This window comes from Euleptes europaea, chromosome 1, assembly GCF_029931775.1.
Source record: "Euleptes europaea isolate rEulEur1 chromosome 1, rEulEur1.hap1, whole genome shotgun sequence".
In the NCBI taxonomy this organism is placed as follows: Eukaryota; Metazoa; Chordata; class Lepidosauria; order Squamata; family Sphaerodactylidae; genus Euleptes; species Euleptes europaea.
Genome location: NC_079312.1, coordinates 62,076,950 through 62,103,579, shown reverse-complemented (window position 1 = coordinate 62,103,579; position 26,630 = coordinate 62,076,950). Strand labels below are relative to the sequence as shown.

At 39.9% G+C, this 26,630-nt stretch overlaps 1 protein-coding gene across 2 annotated transcripts in view; it reads left to right on the top strand.

Annotated features, from left to right (window-relative positions):
* CACNA2D3 (calcium voltage-gated channel auxiliary subunit alpha2delta 3) overlaps positions 1-26,630 on the top strand; it is a 698,701-nt gene that overhangs the window by 318,338 nt on the left and 353,733 nt on the right. For both annotated transcript variants that reach the window (XM_056853929.1, XM_056853938.1), the window contains one exon: positions 6,102-6,264. In XM_056853929.1, the coding sequence (XP_056709907.1) occupies positions 6,102-6,264 (163 nt within the window). The remainder of the gene's footprint in view (positions 1-6,101; positions 6,265-26,630) is intronic.

The window sequence follows — 26,630 nt, the reverse complement described above, 5'->3', positions numbered from 1 at the left end:
TTTGAGGTCAAAAAGTGATGTGGATAGAAGCCTTGACTTCCTTGTTCCATGATCCTGACCTAAATCAAGTCCCATGAGACATGGGATAGAGTTCCCAGTGAGTTATTCACTAGTCCATGTCTGTCTGATGGTGTTCGTGGAGGACCCAGACTCAAGCTGAGGACTGTGTATTGTGTAGTTAGGCTATGATCGGTCCCAGCTTCCCATTTAAAATATGGGAATAGTAATATGGCATAATTTACAGGGTTGTTGTAAAGAGCTGGGGCTCAGTGGTAGAGCATCTGCTTGGCATGCAGAAGGTCTCAGGTTCAATCCCCAGCATCTCCAGTTAAAGGGACTAGACAAGTATGTGAAAGACCTCTGCCTGAGACCCTGGAGAGCTGCTGCCAGTCTGAGTAGACAATAGTGACTTTGATGGACCAAGGGTCTGATTCAGTATAAGGCAGCTTCATGTGTATGTGTAGGATAACGTATATGAGCTGCTTTGAACACGTGAAATGAACTATGTAAATACTATATTAAATATTATTATTTCATTACCTCCCCAAATTTCCATATAATTCTCTACAGATGTGTTAAATTGATCACTTTATGTGGTCATGTCACCATCAGTCCTGTGGCTATCTTAATGTAATTAATAATTTTGCTGTTTTTAGGCTAATACATTTTGGGCATGACATACTGTTCTGAATTTTGAATCACCTTGTTGAGGTCATATTAAAGGTTGACCTCTATTGACAAGATTAAATTGAAATCATTTTCTCTTAGAGCTTAGCAGTCTGAGTATCTGGTTTGTCAGCAAATAAAACTTTATCGCCTTTCCCAAGAGCACTATCTCAAATGTAGTGTCAGAGTGCCAGATGGATTTGCTTTCCATTTTTTCATCCAATATTTATTTTTTTATTTTTCCTTCCTCCACCTTTCAACTTCGCATACAATCTTTTTCTAGAAATCTATTGCAGATGTTCAGGACAGAAGACAACATACAACAATACTCTACCTAAATGTAGTTTTTTTCTTAATCTGTTAACAAGGACTAGGGTTGCCAACTCTAAATTGAGAAATTCTTGGAGATTTGGGGGTGGAGCCAGGGGAAGGTGGAGTTTGGGGAGGGAGCTCAGCTGGGATGTGCTGCCATAGAGTCCACCCTCCAAAGCAGCCATTTTCTCCAGGAGAACTGATCTCTGTAGTCTGGAGATCACATATAATTTAGAAGAACTCCAGACCCCACCTGGAAATTGCCAATCCTAGGACCTATCTCTTCAAGCTTTTTCAGATGTTGAATGTTTTTCAGATGTTAGAATGTTGCTGGGGGGTGGGGGTGGAGCTCTTAACAACAATATTGGAGTGAAAATGTGGCCCCTCTTTCAAAAATATCCTGAAAGGTCTATTAGTTGCATATACTACAAGATACCAGATAAGGAAGGGGTGGTTTGTTACTTGACATCCTCCCTCGAGTATTCCCTTGTCCTGCACACTGATTTGCCTCAGCGTATTCTCACTGTGGGTGAGTGAATGAGAAAGAGATCATAACTGTGAGTTTTGGTGGAGTGTGCGTGTGTGCGGCTTTGAGTGTGGGCATTCAGTAGAGTGTGCAATCAAAAGTGCGACTATGTGTGCAAGTATGTGCATCTGAAAATGAAAGGAAGTCAGCAAGGTAGAACGGTCCTCCCATGGAACAGTTCTACCTTTTCATATGAAGCAGTTGCTTAAATGCAAGCGCTCTCATTGTAAAATCACATATAATGTGAATGAGAGAATACCACACATAAGCATAGAGAGGGTTAGAGAAATGTGTACACTTTACTGGGGCCTGAGTGTTTGTGGGAGGGTATACAGTTAGCCCAGGCTACAAGTTTCCTACTGTGATATGGCTCATTTATGTTATTTCAGAAATAAAATAGACTTCTTCTCCTTGCGTTTGATTGTGTTGGGGATGCAAGTTATAAGTTTGTACTGGGTCCTGGAGAAGATAACATATAAAGCTGTAAGAATTGTGCCTCCTCAGAACCTGAATATCTGTAGTACCCTAGTGAGAATCTTGAAAAATAAAATAATGCAATGAGTACACAGTGGACATATCAAGCCTGCTGAAAGACCAGCTCTCCCTTTATGAACTTGTGCACCACATGAACACATGAAGCTGCCTTATACTGAATCAGACCCTTGGTCCATCAAAGTCAGTATTGTCTACTAAGACCGGCAGCAGCTCTCCAGGTTCTCAGGCAGAGGTCTTTCACATCACCTACTTGCCTAGTCCCTTTAACTGGAGATGCCAGGGATTGAACCTGGGACCATCTGCATGCCAAGCAGATGCTCTACAAACTGAGCCACAGCCCCTCCCCACTATCGCCACCAGGATAGTGCCTTACAACAGATTCTTTCAGGGGTGCCATTTGTTTGCCAGGTTTGTACAGTCTTGGTGAAGTGTTGTGCTTTTTTTCCTGTTGTGGTCCTGGTTTTGAGGAATTCACTGCTGGATGCAGTGCTGAGGCATCCTCTGTGGCTTTTAGATTCAAAACTGTGCTACGAAAGCTGAGGAATAGATGGGTGGGGGTGATACCGTTTAATCTGTGCAGTAAGGGTTCAAGTGAGGATTCCTAAATTACTCTGACCTGCAAATCACTTCCTCTAACCCATTATCCCATGAAGTCAGGTAGATATCTATATTTGGTTTATGTCATGAAGAAAAAGCACTCTGCACATGTGCAGTGCACCTGCAGTCTCAGCATTCAGGAAATGGATTATTCTTGACACAGATGTATTTAGATCCTCCCAAAGACCTGAATTTTCCATAGTGAGAGGTGATGGGGCTTAACACTGCTTGAATATTATGCCCCCTCAGCGCTTTGACCATCTGCAGTAAAATATTCCTTTTTCAGCTATATTTATTTATGTATTTATTTGTTTGTTTAAAGCATTTCTGTGCTACCTTTTAAACCAACTCAGGGCCCCAAGGCAGTGAACATTAGAACATGTCAAACATTAAAACATTTCAAATGTTAAAAACAGCATTTAACATACAAATATATGTAACCTATTTCAAACAATAACACAAAATATATTAGTGCATAAATACACAAAGGGAGCAGGGCTAATAAGAGTTAGTAAGGGAATGCTAAACAAAACAACAACGTCTTCACCCTCTGGCAGAAGACAGTGAAAGAGGGATACAGTTGGATCTCCCTGAGGAGGATGCTTCAAATTTCAGCGCCACAACTGAGAAGGCCTTTTCTAGGGTTGCCACTCATCTAGCCTCAGATGGCAAGGGCGCCCAAAGCAGGGCCTCTGAAGTTGACCAGAGAAGTTGGGTAGGTTATATGGGAGTAGGAGGTAGGGTTGCCAAGTGGGTGGTTTGGTGGGCAATTGACCACCAATCTACTGGGCTTTTCCGGAGTGGGGATCGCATGCGCGCACAGCTGCGTGTGCTTTTGATTGCCCCACCCCAAAAAACCTCCCACCGATGAAGAAGGGGGGATGTGACAACCCTAGTAGGAGGCCTTTAAGATATGCTGGCCCCAAGCCATATGGGACTCTAAAGATCAATACCAGTGACTTGAATTGGGCCTGGAAGCAAACTGGGAGTCAGTGTAGATGGGACAAGACTCCAATAATATGACCCACTCCACTCAACTTCTATCTGCAACTTTCTGTACCAACTGAAGCTTCCAGGCAGTCTTCAAGGGCAGTCCCATATAGAGTGAATTGATGTAATCTAATCTAGATGTTACCAGGGCATTCACCACATGACTCAGAGAATTCATTTTTCTGCTCTTGCCCTCTCCCCTATGGTTGCACCTACTCCTCAAACAAATTTTCCAGCATAAACAGAGAAACCAACCTTCCAAATAGCATAATAGTATTTTACATACTAACTTCTGTATAGACATTTTTAAAAGACAGTAACAAATACGAAAGAAGCAAAACCCCTTGGGAGAAAAATTGACAGGAGAGAGCAGAAGAAAATAAAATGGGCTAGGAAGAAATTAACTAACTCAGCTCCAGCCTCTTGAAGTTTCCCTTGCACATTCCTTCCAGACAACTGGGACAGAAAACTGCTAGCATATTTCCCCTTATGCCTCTGCAATTAAAAAAGCTAGGGATTTTTTAAATGAAAATTATGAATTCAGTGGTAAAGTGTGACATATTTTGGGGGAGGGGGGTTCCAAAAATGCCCCCATAGTGAGCAGAACAAATAACGTGTATGAATAAAACAGAACTGAGTTGGCATCACTCCTTGAGACAACCTGGGATTAACAGATGACACCACTGATAATGCTGATTGGCTTCTACCCAAAGTGCTGTACTCAGCTATATTAACAGAAATATAATTCTCAAGCCACACAAAATGACACTTTTACTGTCCTTGGGGAGAAAAAAAAGAGATGTAATAAAATGAATTAGTTGAAGGAACCATGCACCATTAGCTATGGGAAAAGAAGATTAAGGATGAGGCAGTTTGCTATTTTCATATATTTCAGGAGGTGCCACAGAGAAGTTAGAGAAAAATTGTTCTTAATTACCTCACATGTTCAGGACACAGGACTATGGATTTAAACTTTAGTAAGATGGCCTTAGATTAGATATTGGGAGGGGGGAATTTGTAAATACAGGGAAACTAATAGAACAACCTTCTTATGGAAGGTGCAGAAGCCTCTACTTGGAATGATTTGAGCAATCCACAATCCGTAACTGCTCCTTATTGTAAACATTTCTGTGAATCTCTCCTTATTGACTTGGGATCAGTTTGTAACCTTGTGTGAGAAACAGTTAAATTCTATAGGTTAAGGGATTTATTTAAATCCTTGTTACACAGAGAATGCAAGATAGGGCAGACCTCATAGGTGATTCATAGTGTGCAGGTGGAACTGGATCCTGTATAGCTGAGATAGATCATAAATACTCAGTTATTTACAGAATCTTAAGTGCTTCTATAAACTGATTGACTGTGCTAAATTCCTCTCTGGGACATTGTATGACCCATATGGAGAAAGGTTAGTCTGAACTAAGCCCTAAATACATGCAGCAGAGATTTCCATCATTGGCTGCTGGAGAAACTAAAGATAACTGCTGACTTGTCTCCCCCAGCCTGACTCCACATGGGAGTGACCAGTGCACAAAATCATGAGGAGGAATGTAATAACTATGAACTAGTCTTTCGGACATAGGAAATAGTGCTGATTACACTATTGTCATCTTTTCCATTTTTTTAAAAAATAATTATTATTCACTTTTAAATATATCTATCACTAAAACAATATTATAATTTTTAAAAACCCAAACCATTTGAAATCATATTACCTCAACTATTTTCATTGTTTAAAACTCCCAATGATCAATGAGTTAAGAATTTCTAACAGATTGAAAAGGGGACTTAGCATTTCATACGGAGTCTGATGGAACCCTGGTTTGACCAAGATCACATGCAAAAGTAAAACAATAAATTTACCTAAATTGTGTTTGCTTTTTATTTAATATCACCGAAAGGCAAAAGCCTATCTAGAAATCGTTCCTTAAAATGATATATCTAGATGTATATGCATTTATTAAATAAGATGCTAATTACAACGCATATGCAGTTCATTGAGTTAATAGTAATTGCAATGTTTTGCAACAATTCCCTACATGTCAAAAGTTGCCATTCTATATAAATGAGAGTTTATTGGCTGAACCTTCATATATAGGTAGCAGGATTTATTTGTTGGCCCAAAGTGCACATAGTTTGTCCTGATCTCATTGGATGAAAGCTCCACCAAAAGCCACACATTGCAGCTGGATGCCATCAAAAATCTTTACAAATGGGAGTAAAGCAATAGGATCTGGACTCTTGGAGCCATTACACTACCTGCCTGCCAGGAGCAAGCATTTCGGGGGTTTTTAAAAAATAGAAAAACAAATTGAACATAGACTTTTAAAGTGCTCGAGTCTCATGTTGAATATGTGAAGTAATGGATATTTTTGTATCACATCCATGATGCTGGAGAGAGGTGAAAACTGGCAAGAAGATATTGTATATTGTAAGACCTAATGAATGCTAAACAGATGTGCCTTAATACATAAGAGAGCTCTAAGAGGATATAATTACTGGATTTTTGTTGCAGTATGAATATTTCAATGCTGTCCTTATTAATGAACGGGATGACGATGGGAACTTCCTAGAACTTGGAAAGGAATTCATCCTGGAACCAAATGAACATTTTAATAACTTACCTGTGAACGTCACTCTGAGTGATGTCCAAGTGCCAACCAACATGTACAACAAAGGTAAGCAGAAGTTTTGTTTCATTACATCATTCTTCATGTTAAAGAATGCATTTATTTACAAAATCAAAACTTTTGCACAAGAGAGATCCCACATTTTAAATTTACATCTCTATTTTGATTTTGTACTGCATGTCCTGACCTTTATCCAAATGCAAGGGATCCCAAATATGAAACCCTTAGAGTTTAATGGACTTTATTATGGAGCCTGACCACCCATTAACAGATGAGGTTGTGTCTAAATATACTTCTGACATGTGGAATGCATTTTAGAGAATGGAATAGGCCTGAACAATATAAAATTATATTTATGTATTTATGCTTTTCTACCCTGCTATTCTTCCCACCAAGGACTCAAACTGGCTTACAAAGAAACAAAATTTTTACAATTTAAACAAATATACAATGCCAACACCCATGGCTGGTCCTGGATCCATTGGCTTGAGCAATCAAGGCTCCAGGGTGTGAGCCAGGGGCTAAGATCCAAGGACCAAGAGCCTTTCATGCCTAAAGGCTGATGCCTCTGATAATGTCCAGGTTAAAAATAATTGTAACAAGGGATGAACAGAGACTCTTCCCTGCTTTCACTCTGCTGACACAGATGTTTTCAAAGGCTTCCTTCTCTGCTACCTAATACCTCCACCTAATGGTTCTCTGTTAATCTTGGTAGTTGGTCCCCCCCCCCATACCAGTGTCTCTCAATTGGGAGGGTGGAATATACTCTTTAATTTCTGCTGAATCAATATACTGAAAGTTGTGAAAGAAAAGAGGAATGGCTACAACAGGAACAGGCAATACAAACAAGGATGTGACTATTGATATATTAGCATAGTGAGTGGTGCTATGTGTAATCCTCATTTGGATCGGTGAATCCCATGCAACAGAATTTGTATATAGGACAATATGACCCTGTATTATGTTTGTCTGGTTTTAAAATGGCATGCTATGCTTATTGTTACAAATAGATTTAGACTGTTGAAGCTAAACACTTCCCCCATTCAATGTGTTATGTGTTTCGCTGTCTTTCCTCTCAACTGCAGATGAATTGCCAAGGCTGACAGAAGTGCGAGGGTGGAACTTTAACTGGAATCCCACCTTCCTCGTCCCATACAACTGGGATTGATGATAGATAATCACTAGTTTACAAAGTATCAAACGCTTCTAAAGGCTACATTTATTGTGTGACCACTTGAAATATTGGTTTGAGCCAGGCCCTAAATAGCCAGCAACAATTTTTTTTGTCCTCACAGCTTGAAAAAAGTTCAAAAATGACCGCTGTCCTGTCACATCCAGTTTGCACCAACATACAACCATGACCTTGTATACACAGTTATGCATAAGAATTTAGATCTAGTCTTTAAGGCCTATGAATAAGCTATATTTCAGAGAAGATCATAGGTATCCATGACCCAAAAAAATAATTATAGTTCTAAGTATTAAATAGTGCATAATCTAATATAGTCACTTAAGGTATTTTTTTAAGCTGACACTCTTTAATTAAGAGTAAATTAATATTTCACATTTGCAAAGGTTGGTAACATTTGGCAATACTGTTTTAGAAGTATTAGAAGGAAGAGAAATAGGAATTATTGCAATTAAATGGCTTCATTGTTTAGTAGAATACATAAGAAACAATACATTACTTCAATGACTGAGACGGCGTTTACCCACAGAGTACTAATATTTTCATGCCAAGATGAACTAGACTTTAGAATAGCCTTCTGGCCACAGAAGCAGATGCTGCCCATGGAGATATAGCAGAAAACTCCATGATTATGCCTGTCTCCACTCTGGATTACTTAGGTCAGCCAGAATCATTATTCCATGCAGCTGTAGAAAAGCATTTGTATCTTTCAAAATGTATCCAACTGTTGAAAATTGGGGGTTTACGATTGTTCTTTTTAAAAACCAGATCCCATTTGGATAACCATGTAGTACTTAATTTATTATCAACACTGCACAACAGAATAAGAAAAAAATATCATATGTGAAATGTGTCACTAGTCATCTACAATGTTTGGAGGCTAAAGACCTGTTTTAAGGATTTTCCATCTTTATATATTGAGAGGATCAGTCCTAGTGCAAATTCTCATTATTCAGTGTGAAACATAAGTGCCTATGATCTGTGACAATGAATGCCAACTTGCTCATTGTATTGTTTGGAGTATGTAATTTTAAAGTATGGTTTAACTGACGTTTTTAAGATTATAATGCTGTGACCCGCTCTGAGCCCAGCTTGCTGGGAATGAGGGCGGGCTATAAATGCAATTAACAACAACAACATTAGAAGAGCCCTGCTGGATCAGACCAGTGGTCTATCTAGTCCAGATTCTGTCTATTCCTACTCTTATAATTTTCTGGTTTCCCTCTGGACCCCTTTTTCAAAATTAGTGCAACATTAGCTACTCTCTAGTCTTCTGGTACAGCAGCTGAATCTAGATATAGGTTACATATACAGGTTAGTAGAATAACTATCTCATATTGAAGTTCCCTTTGAACTTCCCTTTGTTTCCTATCAGGAGCTGGAGACTTATCAATTTTTAGTTTTCCCAATGAGTCTAGAACTTTATCTGTTCACATCAACTTGACTCAATTATTTAGACTCCCTTCCTGAAAATAGTGGCTATGGCATGGGAGCATGCCTCACACATCCTACAGTGAACACAGAGACAAAAAATACATTGAGCTTCTCGGCCATCTCCCCATCTTCCTTTAGCAATCTGTTTATTCCTTGGTCATCCAAAGGCCCAACTGCTTCTTTGGCTGGTTTCCTGGTCTGAAACATTGAAATAAATATTTATTGTTTGTCTTGATGCTTTTAGCAACCTGCTCCTCAAATTCTCTTTTTGCATGCCAAATTATTGACTTACATTCCTTTTGCCAGCCGGTGGTCCCTTCTGTTCAATTCATTGAGGCAGACCTTCCATTTTTTTAAAGAAACCTCTTTTTAAAAATATCTTCCTTGACTTGCATTGTTAACCATGCAGGCATTCTTGGCAGTGCCTTTCCCAACTTGGGGGATGTATTCTATATGGGCTTCAATTAGTGTGGTTTTAAATTGTTTCCAAGCAACCTCTAGGGATTTAACTCTCTTGTGTTTTCCTTTCAACTTCCTTTTAACTATTCCCCTCATTTTTATAAAGTTCCCTCTTTTGAAATTGAACTTTACAGTTTTGGACTTTGGGGTAACTTTCCTTTATTATGAATGTTGAACTTAATAGTATTGTGGTCACTGTTCCCAACTGGCGCAACAACAACTACATCCATCACCAAGTCTTGAGCCCCACTCAAAACCAAGTCCAAGATCACTACCCCTCTGGCTGGTTTTGTGATGTAAAGGAATCTCATTCCCACAGCATGACTCAAGCACATGTTTACCCAGTCAATACAAGGATAGTTAAAGTCTCCCAGTATCATAAGATTATCAGTTTTCATCACTTCTTTTATTTCCTTTCTCATCTCAAGATCAGCAGCAATGGTTTGATCAAGTGGGCAATAATACATTCCCACTTTTCGGTAAACCCGTTTTCTTGCTGTCAAGTCACATCTGACCTATGGTGATTCCTGGTGGGGTTTTAAAGGGAAGAGGCATTCAGAGGGGTTTTGCCATTGCCTGCCTCTGTGTCAAAACCCTGGTATTCTTTAGCGGTCTCTCATCCAAATACTTGCCAGGGCCGACCCTGCTTAGCGTCTGAGATCTGACATGATCAGGCTAGACTGGGCTATCCAGGTCAGGGCAAGTAACCCTTAGGGCCCAGTTTTTCCACCTGTTAGGGAGTTTTCCTTTGATGTTTTCTAACTTATTTGATTCTATGTTTCTTTGATGTACCACATTTTCCCCAAGCCACCCCTCCCGGTCCTGCCTATACCCAGGGGTGACTACTTCTGAGATACCGACTATATCACTATACTTCTGAGATACCAACTATATCTAAACTGATATTGAGCACCAAGCACTCCAGCTTCCCCACCTTGGCTTGGCGACTTCTAGCATTGACATATAGACACCTCCAGGAACCCTCTTCTCCCTCTGCCCCTCTTTTGCTGTAAGCAGTCCTCCTTCATCATCCTATCCTCAGTCCCAAGTTCTATGGTATTTGCTATCATACATACACTACTTATGACTTTTTCACAGATGCCTTTCCCAGTTTCCTCTGGTGTGTTGCTTCTTAGAAAGGGAATGTGGGGCTGTGAGGCCCTTCCATGTAACCAAGTGTGACAATTGTAATGTTTCCTAGTTCGTGGGCATTCACTGTACATCCAAGAGACTGACAGAGATCCATCAGCTATATACTGAAAACTGCATGATAAAATACACATCTTCCCCACGTTGTGAAACAGAACCTTGCCATTTTGGGGAGATCTATCCCTAGGATCACTGCAAATGACAAACTCTGTGAATACTGAGAGGCAGGGTACTGCTGCTTCCCAGTAGCCAAACAACTACATTTCCTACAAAGTGTATTAATGTAACCATGCCTGTTACACTCCACAATGACAGCATCACTCATCTGAGCTAAGCCTTCTGAAGATGCATGCACTTCAAATGGGTAAGGTCAATAGCTCCACACACATGTCTTTTCCTTGCGTAATGACCTGCCCAAGAAGGTCAGGAAGGCTCCCACAGTATGTCTCATGGTATTTGATTACATTGTTTTACACTGCGTAATTCTCCTTGAGTCTCAAGAAAGGTGAATTATAAATAAAGTAAATAAAATAAAGCGCAATTTCATAGTATCTTATGACCTGAACAGCTTTAAAAGATAGCAGTAAGAGATATAGTCTTAAATGCACTGTGAGAATAGAGCCTAAGCCAAAATAAACATCTGTGAAGCAATATATGAACATGTAACTGCTCTGTAAAATCAGAAGCAAGAATTAAAAATTAATTGAGAAAAATGTAACTCTCAATCCTCATCCAAATGATGAAAACAATGTTATTTTCAGCTGTCAGTTATGGAGGCTGCTACACCTCCTTACCCACCATAGACCCCAGATAAATATTATGCTTTGGAATACATATTCCCCCCCCCAGTAAATCTGTTTGTATTGCAGTGAATATTTGGAGTATGCAGGAAAAGATTGCATCTGGGTTGCCAGAATTATAGGTTTTTTTGATAGATGGTAATGTCCATGAATATTTTGAGGCATTTCTGTCAGCAAGGAATATGTTTTACTTCAACTCAACTGACAAATATAAAACAAACAATATGTCTCTGAAAATTTGAAGCTGTACTATCAGTTTTTATACCAAAACATGTGGATCATGCAAAATGCAACATGGGAAATTTAATCATGTGAAGAAAGAAACTGAGAAATCTTGACTGATTTCCAGTAATTATATTGCAGCAAATGATATCTGTTCAGGCTGTATAAAGTGACAAGTTATTTATCAGGGATACTGAAAATGGACCCTTGTCGTGGTACAGTTCTCTCAAATACAACAATTGCTCTTTTTGTCAGTGATTCAATTGCAAAAAGAATCATGACCTGTTTTTGGCTGTGCTTTACTTTAATTAATCTAGACACAAAGCCAGATATGGAAGAAAAGTTGAAGACAAATATTATTATTTTTTGTTTCTGTAGCACATTTACAACTGTTACTTCATTTATCTGCACAACAGCCCTGAGAGTGTCTCTGAGGATCTCTTTAGTTGTTACATTGTGAGGACATACTAATTAAATTTGCAGATCACACCAAGAGCATGCTAATTAAATTTGCAGATGACACCAAGTTAGGAGGGGTAGTTAATACCCCGGAGTTCAGAATTACCTCGATGGACTGGAGAGCTGGGCCATAAGCAATAAAATGGATTTCAATAGGGAGAAGTGAAAAGTACTTCACCTAGGCAGAAACAACATAACGCACAAGTACAGGATGGGAGATAGTTGGCTTGACAACAGTACAGGTGAAAGAGATCTGGGAGTCTTAGTGGACCACAAACTGAACATGAGTCAACAGTGTGATATGGTGGCTAAGAAGGCCAATGCAATTCTGGGCTGCATCGATAGTATTGTGTCTAGATCAAGGGAAGTAATACTACCACTGTATTCTGCATTGGTCAGACCTCACTTGGAATACTGTGTGCAGTTTTAGGCTCTACAATTTAAGAAGGATGTTGACAAGTTGGAGTGTGTCCAGAGGAGGGCGACCAGAATGGCCAAAGGTCTGGAATCTATGCCCTATGAGGAGAGACTTAGAGAGTTGGGTTTGTTTAGTTTGGAGAAGAGAAGGTTGAGGGGAGACATGATAGCCATGTTTAAATATGTGAAGGGATGTCATGTTGATGAGGGAACTAGCTTGTTCTCTGTTGCTCCAGAGACTAGGACACGGAGTAATGGGTTTAAACTAATAGAAAAGTGATTCCACCTAAACATTAGGAAGAACTTTTTGACGGTGGAATGTGCTGCCTTGGAGGGTGGTGGAGTCCCCGTCTTTGGAGGTCTTTAAGCAGAGGCTAGATGGCCATCTGTCAGGAGTGCTTTGATTGTGGCATCCTGCATGGCGGGGGGGGAGGGTTGGGGTCACGGGATGTGGGGGGAGGTAGTTGTTAATTTCCTGCATTGTTCAGGGGGTTGGACTAGATGACCCTGGTGGTCCCTTCCAACTCTATGATTCTATGATACTATGACAACTCTTGACCCAATATGGACCTTAGATGAGAGTTCCCCCCCCCACAACCTATGTGGAGAAATCAATTTAGAAACCATCTGTAAAACATTTAATGGAACTTTGTCTCTCCATATACATCTGTTTAGAATCCCCTGTTCTTTCTGGGCAGATCTGGTGCTCAATGAGATAATGATTTAACTCCGTTCATTCTGGTTCATTTGTTTCTTTCTCTCAGTGCTTATAGAAAAAAGAGGTAAAGAGAGATATCTCTAGATACAGAATAAAATCTTTAAGTCCATAAAGACTAAACAAAGCAAGCCCTTTGGGCAGGCTATATACTTCTGTGCCAGGTACAGAAGAACCAAGCAATGATCCAATGTTGAATGCCCTCTTTGGAATCCAGCCTGCTGTCTACCCAAAACACCCTGTCTCCAGCCATGAGACCAGTTTCAGATATAGATAAGGTGCAAAGTTTCCCAGTGGAGGAATGTGTGTGTGTAAAGTGCTGTCAAGTCGCAGCCGACTTACGGCAACCCCTTTTGGGGGGTTTTCATGGCAAGAGACTAACAAAGGTGGTTTGCCAGTGCCTTCCTTTTAACAGCAACCCTGGTATGCCTTGGTGGTCTCCCATCCAAATACTAACCAGGGCATATAGATAAAGAAGTTCTTATATCTACATTTTCTCTCTCTCTCTCCCCACCCCAATACATATATACACACAGAGGAAAAAACACAGTATTTACAGTGTTGGTTCCTGAAAATAGCATTTACAAAATAGGTAGGGGTGATAAAATAACTAATCCTTCTGTTGGTGTTCTACTGTAGAAAATTTTCAATTAACTTGTGGAATGTTGATCCTCATTCTTGGTCTCCCTTTCTAGGATACATTTCACTGTTGGTAGTCTTAACTGTTACATTAATACTTTTAATAAAAACATCAAATAGGTTCTATTTCCCTCTATCTCTCCTTGAAGTTATATTAACAGTTGTAGATGTCATTCCTGGGAAAGGAAAGACAATACATCTAGAAGATGAGTGTAAGTGAATGTGGTGGCATTGCCTGTGTACCAACAGAATGAGACCATAGAGCCTATGTGCATACAGAAAGTACATATGTAGGTTCCATTCATGTGAACGGGAACATTGCTTTTTCAAACATTTCCAGTTATATTGATGGAGCCTGCATTTGGCACATGCTTGTTCCCATTCTGCTTTTATCTGTAGTGTTGTCACCTGGGATATGCCATCTGAAGAGGGTGTAAGGATCACAGTTAACAACAATAGAAAATGTTTCCTTTGACATATGCAAAAACGGGATGAAATGTAATCATTATTCACATTAATCTTCAATATCTCTACAGCAGAAATCCACCATCTCCATAAATAATACATTTTGAGGTGCTTTCAGTATCAATCAACACAGGCACCTTTTAAAGATTCATATAGTATAACAGAGACAAACCCAAGTGGAATTCTCTTATGACACAAGTATTCAGAGGTGTCTGGGTCCCTTTATATTGCTAGCAAATATAGCACTTTCTGTGTTTCTTCTTACATCTTTCTTTTATGGGCACAAGACCCATTTGAGTGACTGCCATTTTCAAAAATTCCTCTAGATAGCAAGCAAACAAGAATAGGCTGAGCAGATTTGATGTAGTTATTTCCATAATCTTATCCTTTTCTTTAATTTCTGGCAATTAAGGGTTAAAAATATAGCAAAAATTCATGCAAAAATTATTAGGACCAGAAAGTGGTGACAGACTTTATGTTCAAGATACATGGACAAAGGGGATTCGGTCAGTATCCTATGACTTTATTTCCAGTGTGATGGGATCACTGAAGTGCAGTGTTAGTGTCGGAACATAATATTTTGACTTGATGGTGATTTAATATTCAAGATAATGTGTTGTTTTCAATTATTGGCAAGATGGCTTCAGAATTTGCATGCAGAACAAGGATATTTGTCATTCTTTCCCTTCCTGATCATACTTCGAGCTCTATAAATTGGCAGGAGACTTGAGCTCTTTGAAATAACAAGCTCAGAAAACATAGAAAGAAAAACTTAACATAGTGAAAAAATACAAGGTTGAGGTTTCATTGTATATGATTATTTTGATAGATTTTCTTAATTAATTGGCTTTTTAAAAATCAGTTTTATGAAACCAGATTTTTTTTCCCAATTCACATCTCTGTGGGACATGCATTTCTAATTTGACTTAGCTGTTTGCTTTTTCCAACTCAAGAGTTGGTAGAATCCAAACTTTAATTTTTGCAATCGAACTTAAAATGCCCCTTGATCGTTGCAGCCCAGTGAGAGTGATAAAAGGCCATATGTGGGGGAGGGAAATTCCATCACTTGACTTTTACTTGCTCTCCTAACGTATGAGTTGATTTTCTAAAAGTTGATAAATGTAGACTGTAATCAAAGTCCTGATTGCCTTGGGGAAAAAATTCTTCTAAGTGTATTGAGCTTTTTCAAAAATATATTGAAATGTGACGAACCACAGCCACTTTTGATGAAGCAGGGTGTTTTTTTCCAATTTGCCACTTAAAAAGAACTATGAATATCATTCAGTCATACTGCCCTAGCAGCTCTTTCCAAGTGACTGTCAGTTATGAGTGCCTATTTTCTAGAAAATTATAACCAGGATTTTTCCTTCCTAGATGATGCACAATGATTGTAATCTACAACTGACAGATATGTAAAAATCTCTTTCCACAAGGTAGTGAAAATGTGCAATATAGTCTCACCTGTTGCTACAGTGTATAATTTGTTAGCTTTCATACCTGATAATCCTTCATGTGCCATGGCACTTCAAATATGTATGTTGGACATCAAATTTTGGAAAGCTGGTATTGCTACATGCCATCCTATATTTCTTCATCTGTTTGTATTCTCACCTGAGGGTAACAGCAATTACACTTGCAGCAAATGTAAGTTGGTAGAGCCTACTGAAGAAGATACAGGGACTTGAGGCACGCTTGTCCACACTCCATTTTATAAGGGAAGGTGAAGAGTTCATGGACAGAACTCATGAAGCACTCTTGAGGGGCAACAAGAGGAGATAAAGGTATCTCAACAAATAGAGGAGCAACCAACACAGGAGGAAGGTGCATGGAAGAATATGACCCACAGGAGCAGGAAAATAAGGAATCATTCTGATCCATTATAGCCTATAGGAATTTTTTTTGAGGCTCCAGGTGTGCAGTTTTTCAAGGTAGAGTCACCAAATTTGCAGCATAGCTGCAGGAGACAGTCCTTAGAAGAACCCCCAAGTTTGCTTAAGTTTGGTTCAGGGGGTCCAATTTAATGTGTCCTCAAAAGGGGTGCCCCCATCTTCCATTGGTGTTTTCAATTGTTTCCAAAATGCATTGCAGCCATCTGCCAAATAGGAAAGCTCCAGTGACAGGGGATATGATTTCATTCCCCTACCTCTTTTCAAGGGCACTCTCTGGCTCCCTGGCCGAATCTCTCTGTCGTGTCTTTCTGTGACTTCATTCCTGGCACAGCAGGACAGCCTGGTCTTGGCTCAACATTTCTTTCTGGATCCACTGATGTTAGGGCACCAGGTATGCTCCCTCCTTAGTAAGCTGGCTGAGTGCCTGCCTGCCCCTCTCCCCCTGTACATTTGGTTGATCCTCCCTCTCATACAGAAGGCTGGGTTCACTTCCTTGTTAGTATAGTGTTTGAGAGAATTTTGTGGCCAAGTAGGAAGTGCCTCACTAACCGCTCTGAAACTTCTCTTCTGTCAGAGGCAATGTCAAGATCCCAATAGCTATGGCCCCAAGGGAAGCAATATGCAGTCTTGTACTCCAGCAAAGAAATGAACAGATGAAGGGGGGATAGGAGGCCTATTCAGATGGCCATCAAAATCCACACTGAGGAGTACTGATTCGGCCTTCTTGGGCTCCAGCCTGTGCTGGAGAGGGAAGAGCAGAACATCAGCCTCAGGAGAATGCTGTGGCCTAGCTGGTCTCTTTGTTTTCTTAGGATTCAGCATAGGGAACAGAAGCAATTAACGTGACAGTTCCCTGGAATTAAAGGTTTCCAGGAGAGTAGCTTCCAGCCTAATAATAAGATGAGGCTCTTCAAGATATTACTTTTCACTGGCCAATTCACTGTGGTTCACCCTATATTTCTGGTGATACCCCTTTTCTGGAGAAGTCTTTGTTTGGATGAGTCCAGTGTTGAGAAGGTATAATGAGAAGAGGAATAACTGCTGTTGGTAGATGCTTTCCTACTTTTGCCTATAGTGGAATGTATTCTATATGAATAATTTTATGGCTGTGGGCATGGCCTACGATTATTACCAACAGGAAGGTCTAAAATTGAGGGGAATTTGTGTGGGTCTGGTGTATTTTGTTAAAAGCCCCCTTGCCCCATATTCTCTCTTAGAATTGGAGAGCTCAGTGCTTGTATAGAACTCCTGGCCATGAGTTGTAGGTAACCAGTAAAGGTTTGTAGGAAGGATGTATAATGGAAATCAAGTACACCTAGGGTTGGCAGGTGCCTCTTCGCTGGGAGGTTTTTGGGGCAGAGCCTAAGAAGGGCGGGGTTTGGAGAGGGGAGGGACTTCAATGCCATAGAGTCCAATTGGCAAAGCGGCCATTTTCTCCAGGTGAATTGATCTCTATCGGCTGGATATCAGTTGTAATAGCAGGAGATCTCCTGCCACCACCTGGAGTTTGGCAACCTTTTATTGCTAACTTGCTGGAAGTAAGTTCTTACTGGAATATATCTAATGTTATCTCAAGCAGAAATATATTTTATTTGTATTCTATAGAGCTGTTTTGTTTGGGGCGCCATTATTTAATGGCTTCTCTCCAAACCTATTTTCCTACAAAATCATCCAATTAAAAAAAAATAGTCTGATTTTTCAAAGTTCCCTGATGTCGATTCCTCATTTGCAGGCCCTCTTTGCTCTGGCAGAGCTGAGCATGGATAATGAACTCAATGGCACTGAGATATTTGAGTTGTGCATCTCAAGGTTTCTTATCTGGGGTATTTCTGATTCAAATATCAATTTTAACCACCATTAATGATTGATGTCTTTATTGTTTCTTTATACAATGTCCAAAATACATTTTCTAAATTAAAACACTCAGTGGTGTGTGTAGAAAGCACATAAAATCAATGCATGCACATTCAGTAAAGACAACACAAAATAACACAAGTGTTGTAAAACAGAAATAGTTGTTGGAACCAATACAAAAGCTGTACAATTTTTTTTAAAGCTTGCTTAAAACAGAAAATGAGCTTACCTGCTGTTGGAGGTGCATAGAGAAGACACCTGGCAAACTCCCTCAGGGAAGAGATTCTGTAGTTGTAGCTACAGTAAAGAAAAGAAGCTGATCCAAGTGCCATTGTAATGCTGACTCAGCCAACTAATGAAAAAGAACCTTCATTTCCCAAGTCTCTGTACCTCTAAATACTATAGGTGGTATGATTGACAGCCTCCAGGTAGGGGGCTAGGACCACAAGGATCAGTTTCCCTGGAGAAAATAGCTGCTTGGGAGGGTGGACTGTATGACATCGTACTCCACTGAGCTCCTTCCCTCTGCCAAACCCCACCCTCTCCAGGCTTCATCTCCAAAATCTCCAGGACTTTTACAACCCAGAGCTGTCAATGCTAATATGTTGGCAACAAACAGAAGGACAGGGCTGTTGAGTCCACATCCTGGTTGTGCTCTTCCTATAGGAATATGGCTGGCCATTGTTGAAGAAGAAGAGTTGTTTTTTATACCCCACTTTCCTCTACCTTAAGGAGTCTCAAAGCGGCTTACACTCACATTCCCTTCCTCTCCCCACAACAGACACCTTTTGAGGTAGGTGGGGCTGAGAGCGTTCTCAGAGAACTGTGACTGGCCCAAGGTCACCCAGCAGTCTTCATGTGGAGGAGTGGGGAATCAAACCTGGTTCTCCAGATTAGAGTCCACTGCTCTTAACCACTCCACCACGCTGGCTCTCTGAAAACAGTATGCCTTTCTGGATGGACCCTTGTTCTGATCCAGCTGAGCTGTTCTTCCACACTTTAATCTTAAATTTACTTTTTTACAATAAACTTCCATTGTTCAGAGTGAAACTTGCTTCTTAAAAGGTTTGCTAAGGCTCAGGTGGTAACAATCTTCTTTGTTAATTTTTTTCTGGTAGGATACAGCAGAAAAGCAGCATAGATAGAGCAATAGCAGCAACTGATCCCAATTGAGGTAGTAGTTTCATGTTATAGAATGTGGGGCTATCATTTCATTATGGTATAAGAAGGCACCTCCTGCTTGCTCTTTTTGGTCCCACCATCAGAGTCTACATCTTGTGATTTCGTAGTTAAACTGTTCCCTTATGGGAGTCTATAACTAAGTAGGATGCTTGCTTTATTTAAAAAAAATTATATAAAAACCACAAGCCTTACAATATTTTACATAACAGACATTCCCATTTCTCCCAAAGCCTCCCATTTTGCATACGGATCTCTCAATACAGTATGTCTATTGTGTTTGCTTGATTTATATCTCACTGTCTGACTATTCATTTTTAAATTTGCAAAACTGTTTTCAAACATAGATGCTTGTTACCAAGTGGCTGGCACACATCAGCACAATCCATTGATGGCTGCTGTCCCCAGGAACTGCTGAGCTCTTCTAGTCTTTTACTGTTACAGGGATCAAAGTAGGGTGAAGCCAGGTTCAGTTTTTCTTCAGATGTATATTTATTCTATTTAGATGTTTAAATCTGCCTTTCTTCAAAAGATGGACCCAAGACAGCTGTATTTCTTTGATAAATTCAGAATGGTTTTAAGTTGAAAGTTTTTATATCCCATTAAGTAAACGATTGGAAGATTTAATTCTGATTCTCCAAAAAGGTGTCTGCAAGTGTTAAGATGCATGGAATGCTTAGTCAAGCATTCATGACTCTTAAGAGAGAAAGACGCCGCATGCACAGCTGGAACAGGCTGCCATGAAGGACTTAGTCAAATTAGTGGCCAAGTCTAGAAAGAAATAGGGTGGGAAAGAACACTGCTTCCAGTTACAAGTCACAGAAACAACAATGTCAATCAATCAACCCTTTAACGTCTGCCCAAGACACCATGGCCACCCAACCCTATCCCCTAGAGATGCCCAAAAGCTCACAAAGTGGTCACCCAATACTATGGGAGTGCTAGCAAGTTCCATTACAACTAAAATACATTTTAAGGAAATCCTCATTATTCTGGGAAGGTGGAGCACAACTGGGTCAGCAAGATCTGTCTTGTCTGGCCTTCTGTAGGCATCTCTATTCCATGTATCTTTTCATTTGAATATGAGATAAATAGGACTTATAATGCAATGCCTTGTAGATGTGGGAATATGACACATGGTCAAATGTCCTGTGCCTTGCTATACACAACCAATATCCTTTATGCCTAGTTGGAGTACGTGAAGAGCAGGTAACAACCAAGCAGGGTCCAAGGAACTTTGGAGAAACTAGATGAGAGGAGAAAGTTGACAATAAAAATCCATTAAACTGCTATTGCCAGTCAGACAGGGATTAACTGTCAGAGGTTCTGGTTTAGGAAATCTGAGATCTCTGGCTTCTGAGGTGGCAGGCTAATGAAGAGGCTCACAGGTAAAATTTAATCTCTCTATGTTTGTCAAAAAAACTAAAAGGCCAAACTAGGCATCTGTTAAAAGGTCACTAAAAATCCTACTAGGGGCCTGGGAGATGCTTATCGCCCGAACCAGGAGAACTAACTATTGAGTGTCACAATAAAAGTCATGGCTGATAGTTGCTCTGTGCCCCTAAACTCATACATTTTAACTGAATCATTTTCCTACTGACTGTACCCAACATAAGCTATGTGATACAACTGTAAATAGTTTCAAGCCTCTTTGCAAAATAACCTTTTAACCCCTTCCAAGGGAGAAAATAAACTTCATTTGTAAATTGTGCCAACCTCTTGACTTATGTTTGGTTATACAGCAGACAATGTATTTTCCAGAAACATAACCAAGGCAGTATAGGAAGGGATAGGAACTGTAACTCATAGAATCATAGAGTTGAAAGGGACCACCAGAGTCATCTAGTACAACCCCCTGCACAATGAAGGAAATAATGAATTACCCCCCACACACACCCTCAGTGACCCATACTTCATGCCCAGAAGATGGCCAAGGTGCCCTCCCTCTCATGTGTACAGGCTATGTGTACTCCAGTACACATAGCCTGTAGAATCATTAATATACTTTAAAAGATTTCCTCACATATACCAGTACACCTAATTAGAAGCCACTCAGTTTAGTCAGTGAACAGCAAATAAACTCCATATCTTGCTATGGCATTTGCATATAATTCCAAATCTCCATCTTTCACAGGGAGGAATAGTGGTCCCCTGCCATAAACCTTTCCCCCATTCACTGCAATGGGTAGATTTCCTCACATAGAACAGGCTGTACACATGGAACTGCTATCTGCATCAAAATGAGTACATGCACTGTGGAGGAGAGGTGCTGATTTCAGGAAGGAGTAACATTTTTCCCCCTTTCAACCACGCACAATGCAGCTAGGTATATTATGCCTTCATAAAACTAAAGGCACACCTTTACAAGCAACAGAGATGCGATCTGAAAGAATGATGATTGGTAAAACAGTTCACAAGAGACAATGGCTGCCATGAAAATGTGCATTTGGAAGCTAGTCTAAACCTCTACACTCAATAGCAAATGACATCATGGCTATGGCTTTCTGAAGTCCTTTGGGATTGGCCATGCCAGGCATATGTTCAGATGGTTGTGAGTCAAATGTAAATATTGTAGCAATTGTTTATAGTGTGGTAGAAAGGTTTAAAGATGTACAAAGATATATACAGTTTTCTCATGCACATTTATGCTGTGGTATGGTTTCTTCACTTTGTCTGTTATTTTAGAATATGGTAATCATTCTCTTTTCTTCTGCTATGTAAAACAGACCTCACTTTGATTTTTCTTGGAACTGTCTTGTATAAAGAAAGAAAAAACATATGCTCTGCTTGCCTAGCATTAATGCTAAGCTAAAATGTAAAACACTTAGGAATCATGTTTGTCTGAATAATTATGAAGTTTTTTTATACTGTCTGACCTTTTTCTTTCTGAAGGTTTTAATTTGGCACAATTCAAAATGAGGCATTTGGGTCTTGAATTCAACTGAATGTATAATATCATGAGATCTGTTTTGTAGTTCCATGCAATGTACATTAATTTTTTTGGAGAATTTTAAAGCAGCACAAGTGAGTTTTCTCAAGAGTTACTGTGAAATGAGTTTACTGATTTAAATAGAACTTACTTCCTAGTAAATATTTAGGGTTGCAACCTTAATCTGAGTGCTTCAAAATTCTAAATTCTATATACATTCCCAGCCATAAAATGAGAAATCCATGGAAGTTCATCATCTTTTTGCTTAAGGTATAAAAATGCCAAAGGCCTGCGCTAACTTCTAAATCTGGACACTTAATCCTTGTGTTAAGTTCCCTCTCACCTTATGGTAAATTTCCCCTCACTTTGAATTATCCCTCGAAGTCTATTGTGTGTGTGCACGTGTGTGTAAAATAAGTAAGATACAAAAAAAAGTTACACGGAAATACAGGGTATGGAAAACTTTACCCACCAAGGTAGCTGTCCCTAGAGTCTGACTGCATCATACATAGAGGTAACTAAACCACCATGTTCAGTCTAAGACTCAAGCTTTTATTTGTTTAATTTCTTAAATCCCTACTATGTAGGTTGAATTTATCTGTGGCAGGAGGAAACATCTGATCCTGAGGAGTCAATTAAAAGATTGTATTCTCCAAAAAGAAATCTTACTACTTTAGGCAGCAGTTTTTTTTTAAAATGGGCTGATCTAAAAGTGTTCAACTTCTGCTGTTTGGGGAAGTAAAGAAGCTTCTGTCATATTTTCTTGGATATAGCAGCACAGTTTTCTAAAGTCTAGTAGATTGAGGCTAATGCACTGGCTGTAGCTAGACAATCTTGGGGAAGGGTTTGTGGTAGGGTTGTCAGGTCCTCCCTGGCCATCAGAGGGGGTGGGGGTAGGGTTGCCAGCTCCAGGTTGGGAAACTCCTGGATATTTGGGTGTGGAGCCTGGGGAGGACAGTGATCTCAGTGGGGTGCAATGCCATAAAGTTCCCCCTCCAAAGCATCCATTTTCTTCAGGGAAACTCATCTCTGTAATATGGAGATGAGCTATAGTTCCGAGGGATCCCTGGTCCCACCTGGAAACTAGATTATCTGTAGTTTTTGCTGAAGCTTCCCCAGTATACAGTGCTATCAGCTCTCTCTTTCTCTATATATACAGAGTATATATAGTGAGAGGTTATGGCCAGCCCATGGAAGTAAAAAGTGGGATGTTCACATGTTCTTTGTTCTAATCGCAGCATAAAATAGAACAAAATTAATTATTGCCCAGACACAAATTTGTAATGTTCATGAGCCTGGATAAATTGGCAGACAAGGTTGTCCAGACATACTTCATCATGATTATGTTGATATATTCAGAAAACTGTGACAGCAATGCACACAGTCAGTTTTTGAAGCTTCAGAAAGAATAGAAGCTATACACAGCTGCATATACATTCACTGGAATCAGTAGCATGAGTTTTAGAAATTTTCTAGTTCATTGTGAAATTGCCTGAACATCTGGAGTTTTGCACAGACAGCCCCAGTTTGACCCATGAAAGCACTTAATCAGGATATGATTAATACATGGTTAGTATTCTTAGTCCCCCATCTCTTTTGTTTCAGCTGTAGATTGTTCTGTTTGTTATTGAGCACTACTAACAGTAATAGTTACAAAAGGCACCTGCAAATCTCATTTGAAACACTTAATTCCAAAATAAACAAGTCAGTTAAGGACTAACTTGTGTTTCTGTACCTGCAAAAAGTGTGTGTGTGTGTGTGTGGGGGGGGAGGGCGGCCTTTTCATTATTTATAAAGTATAATGAAGTGGAGTTAAAAACCATATCCATGACTTCTTCAATTTGCGGAGAAGTTGTGTATCACAGTTAGATCTCCTATGTATTAACAGAGTTATGGTTCTAACTAATCATCAGTCCAATCACACAGCCCTCTAGATACAAAAAAGCAAACAACAACCCTAGAATGTTCCTTTTCTTTTAAAAATCAACAGTCACCTATTATATGTGAAAATCACCAGTGACCTTTTTTTGTTTTTTTCATGATCCCACTTCCTATAGAGATGACACGCCAAAGATTTGCCCCAAGAGCTCATTCTCAGACTGCCATATTCTCTGTGGCTAAATGTGAAGCTTGGGGAGGTTTTATATGTTTACCCTGAGACAAACAAGGATATGCCAAGAGTCTGGGAATAATTAAGCATGCTCATGCCTGGTTCATTTATAGATAAGCTAATAAATCCTTCCCATATTGCACATTTAGTCAGAGAAGTGACTTGTGGGACTGCTCCTCTAGCATGGGAAGTAGCCCTGTGTTTCACAGATAAGGAGCTATTTTCAGCCCAATTTTGTCTTCTATCCAAAAAATATACCAAGATTCTGAATCCAGCAGGGTACAGGTTTCAGTTTGCATTAGAGGGTTTATGAACTTCACAATATATGTCAGAGATGCATCCAATGAGCCCCTGAACCATGAACAAAATTACACAAGCTGGCTAGGGTGTTTTCAGGTTTTGGCCAGGGCTAAACCTTTGGGAATGTGAAAAAAAAAAAAAGACCAATCAAAACCTTAAGGAAAGCATTCAAGCAGCATTAGGCCATTATATGGATTAATGTAGTGTATAGTCTGGAAACACTTTATGAATACAGATTCATGCATTCCAGTTGTCCCTGATTGTTCAGTGATAGTCCCTGTTTTCCTGTCCCTGGCAAATTAGTAACTGTTCCTGTTGTGTCCTGGGGTGGTATGAGTCTTGTTATTGTGATGTTCAGTTTTGTTTGCAGGTCAGGAATAAGGTTCACACAGCTGAAACAACATCTATATATTAATAAGAAATTACAGGGATGGGAGCAACTGCTTTAAGGTGCTCATGCAGTCTATGATTCTAACCAACAAGCAGAACCCATCAGGGACTCCGACCCATGAGATTAACCAACTCACACATCAGAGAGGGGAAAGCAAACTGTTTCATTGTAACATATATAATAAATACACCACATGTATAATCTTGTTAGTAGGTTGTCAGCCCTGGGTTGGGAAATACCTGGAGATTTTGGGTTGGGCAATATCTGGAGATTTTGGAAGAGGAGCCTGGCCAGGGTGGGGTTTGGGGAGGATAGGGACCTCAGAGGCCACCCTCTGAAGCAGCCATTTTATCTGGGGAACTGATCTTGGTTGCCTGGAGATCAATTGTAATAGCGGGAGATCTCCAGGTGCCACCTGGAGGTTGGCATCCCTACTTGTTAGTGTGAATAGTTAGAATTGCTTATACGATGCCACTCAGTCATGCTTCTGAAACAGCTCTGTAGAAACTCAGAGAGCCAGTGTGGTGTAGTGTTTAAGAGTGTCAGAGTAGAATCCTCACTTTTGCCATGGAAGCTTGCTGGGCTACCTTGGACCAGTCCCACACTCTCAACCTAATCTACCTCACAGGTTGTTGTGAGGATAAAATAGAGGAGAGTAATGTAAGCCACTTTGGGTTCCCAGTGAGGAGAAAGGCAGGGTATAAATGAATTAAGTAAATAAATCTTTTCAGTGCACATCACATGAACTCATAAGATGCAACCCAATGCACAGCCTGATATTTCACCTGCAGTTGATGATAAAATTTTCTCTGTTGGTAATACCTTACAGGAAAATCACAATTGTATTTGATAAAAATGTAATTGGCTTTAACCCAGTGGAAAATGTGGCATGGTAGACAAAATGCATGCAGCAGATAGGCAGAAAGGAACCTTTAGTATTGTGTATTTGAGTTAAAAACATGATATATTATATGTGACTTGGAATGGTTTAAGTACGTTCCTATTTCTATCTGTGAAACACTGAAAGGTATGGAACTGGTCTGTCCCTTTAGTGAGAGACCACTGAAACCCTAGAAATATCATAGTAAAGAGAGGCATTCAGGACCTACATAAAAGCTCCATGGCTGAACTTGTGATCTAAGCAAGACCAGTTTAGTGGTCTCTCTCTCTTTCTTTATCTTGCATCTTCCTTTGTGGAGTGTAATTGTCTCATGTGTGGTATGGCCAGGGTTTCCAACTACCTGATCCTGGTGGGAGACCTCCTGGTGATGCTCCCTGTCCCCCACCCTTGTTCAGTGGAGTAGTAGGGGAATGGTATCAATGGATGCCTGGATATCACTTCCTGTTTTGGAACAGGAAGTGACATCATGGAGCTCTAGGAGTTTCAAAGATCTCTATGGTTTTACCATAGAAACCTTTGCAAGCCCTAGAGCATCATGATGTCATTTCCTGATCTAAAACAGGAAGTGATATCCAGGTATCCATTGACACTATTTTTTATTTTTCAAATTCCTAAAATTTCATGATGTTATTACCTGTTCAAAAACAGTAAATGATGTCATGAAGTCCTAGGAATTTCAAAAATATCTATGGCTTTACCATATAGATTTTGAAATTCCTAGAGCAACGTGAAGTCACTTACTGTTTCATCTCAGAAGTCTCCACCCTCTCAATACTCTTGGGGTTTGCCAGCCAAAGGCTGGCAACTGTAGGTATTGCAGTTTTCTTTTTTTTGGCAATCATTCAGGAAAACCATCCTGAAAACTCTAGCTAAGAAAGGACCCTGTGAAGGATACTATATAAGTGTGTAAAGT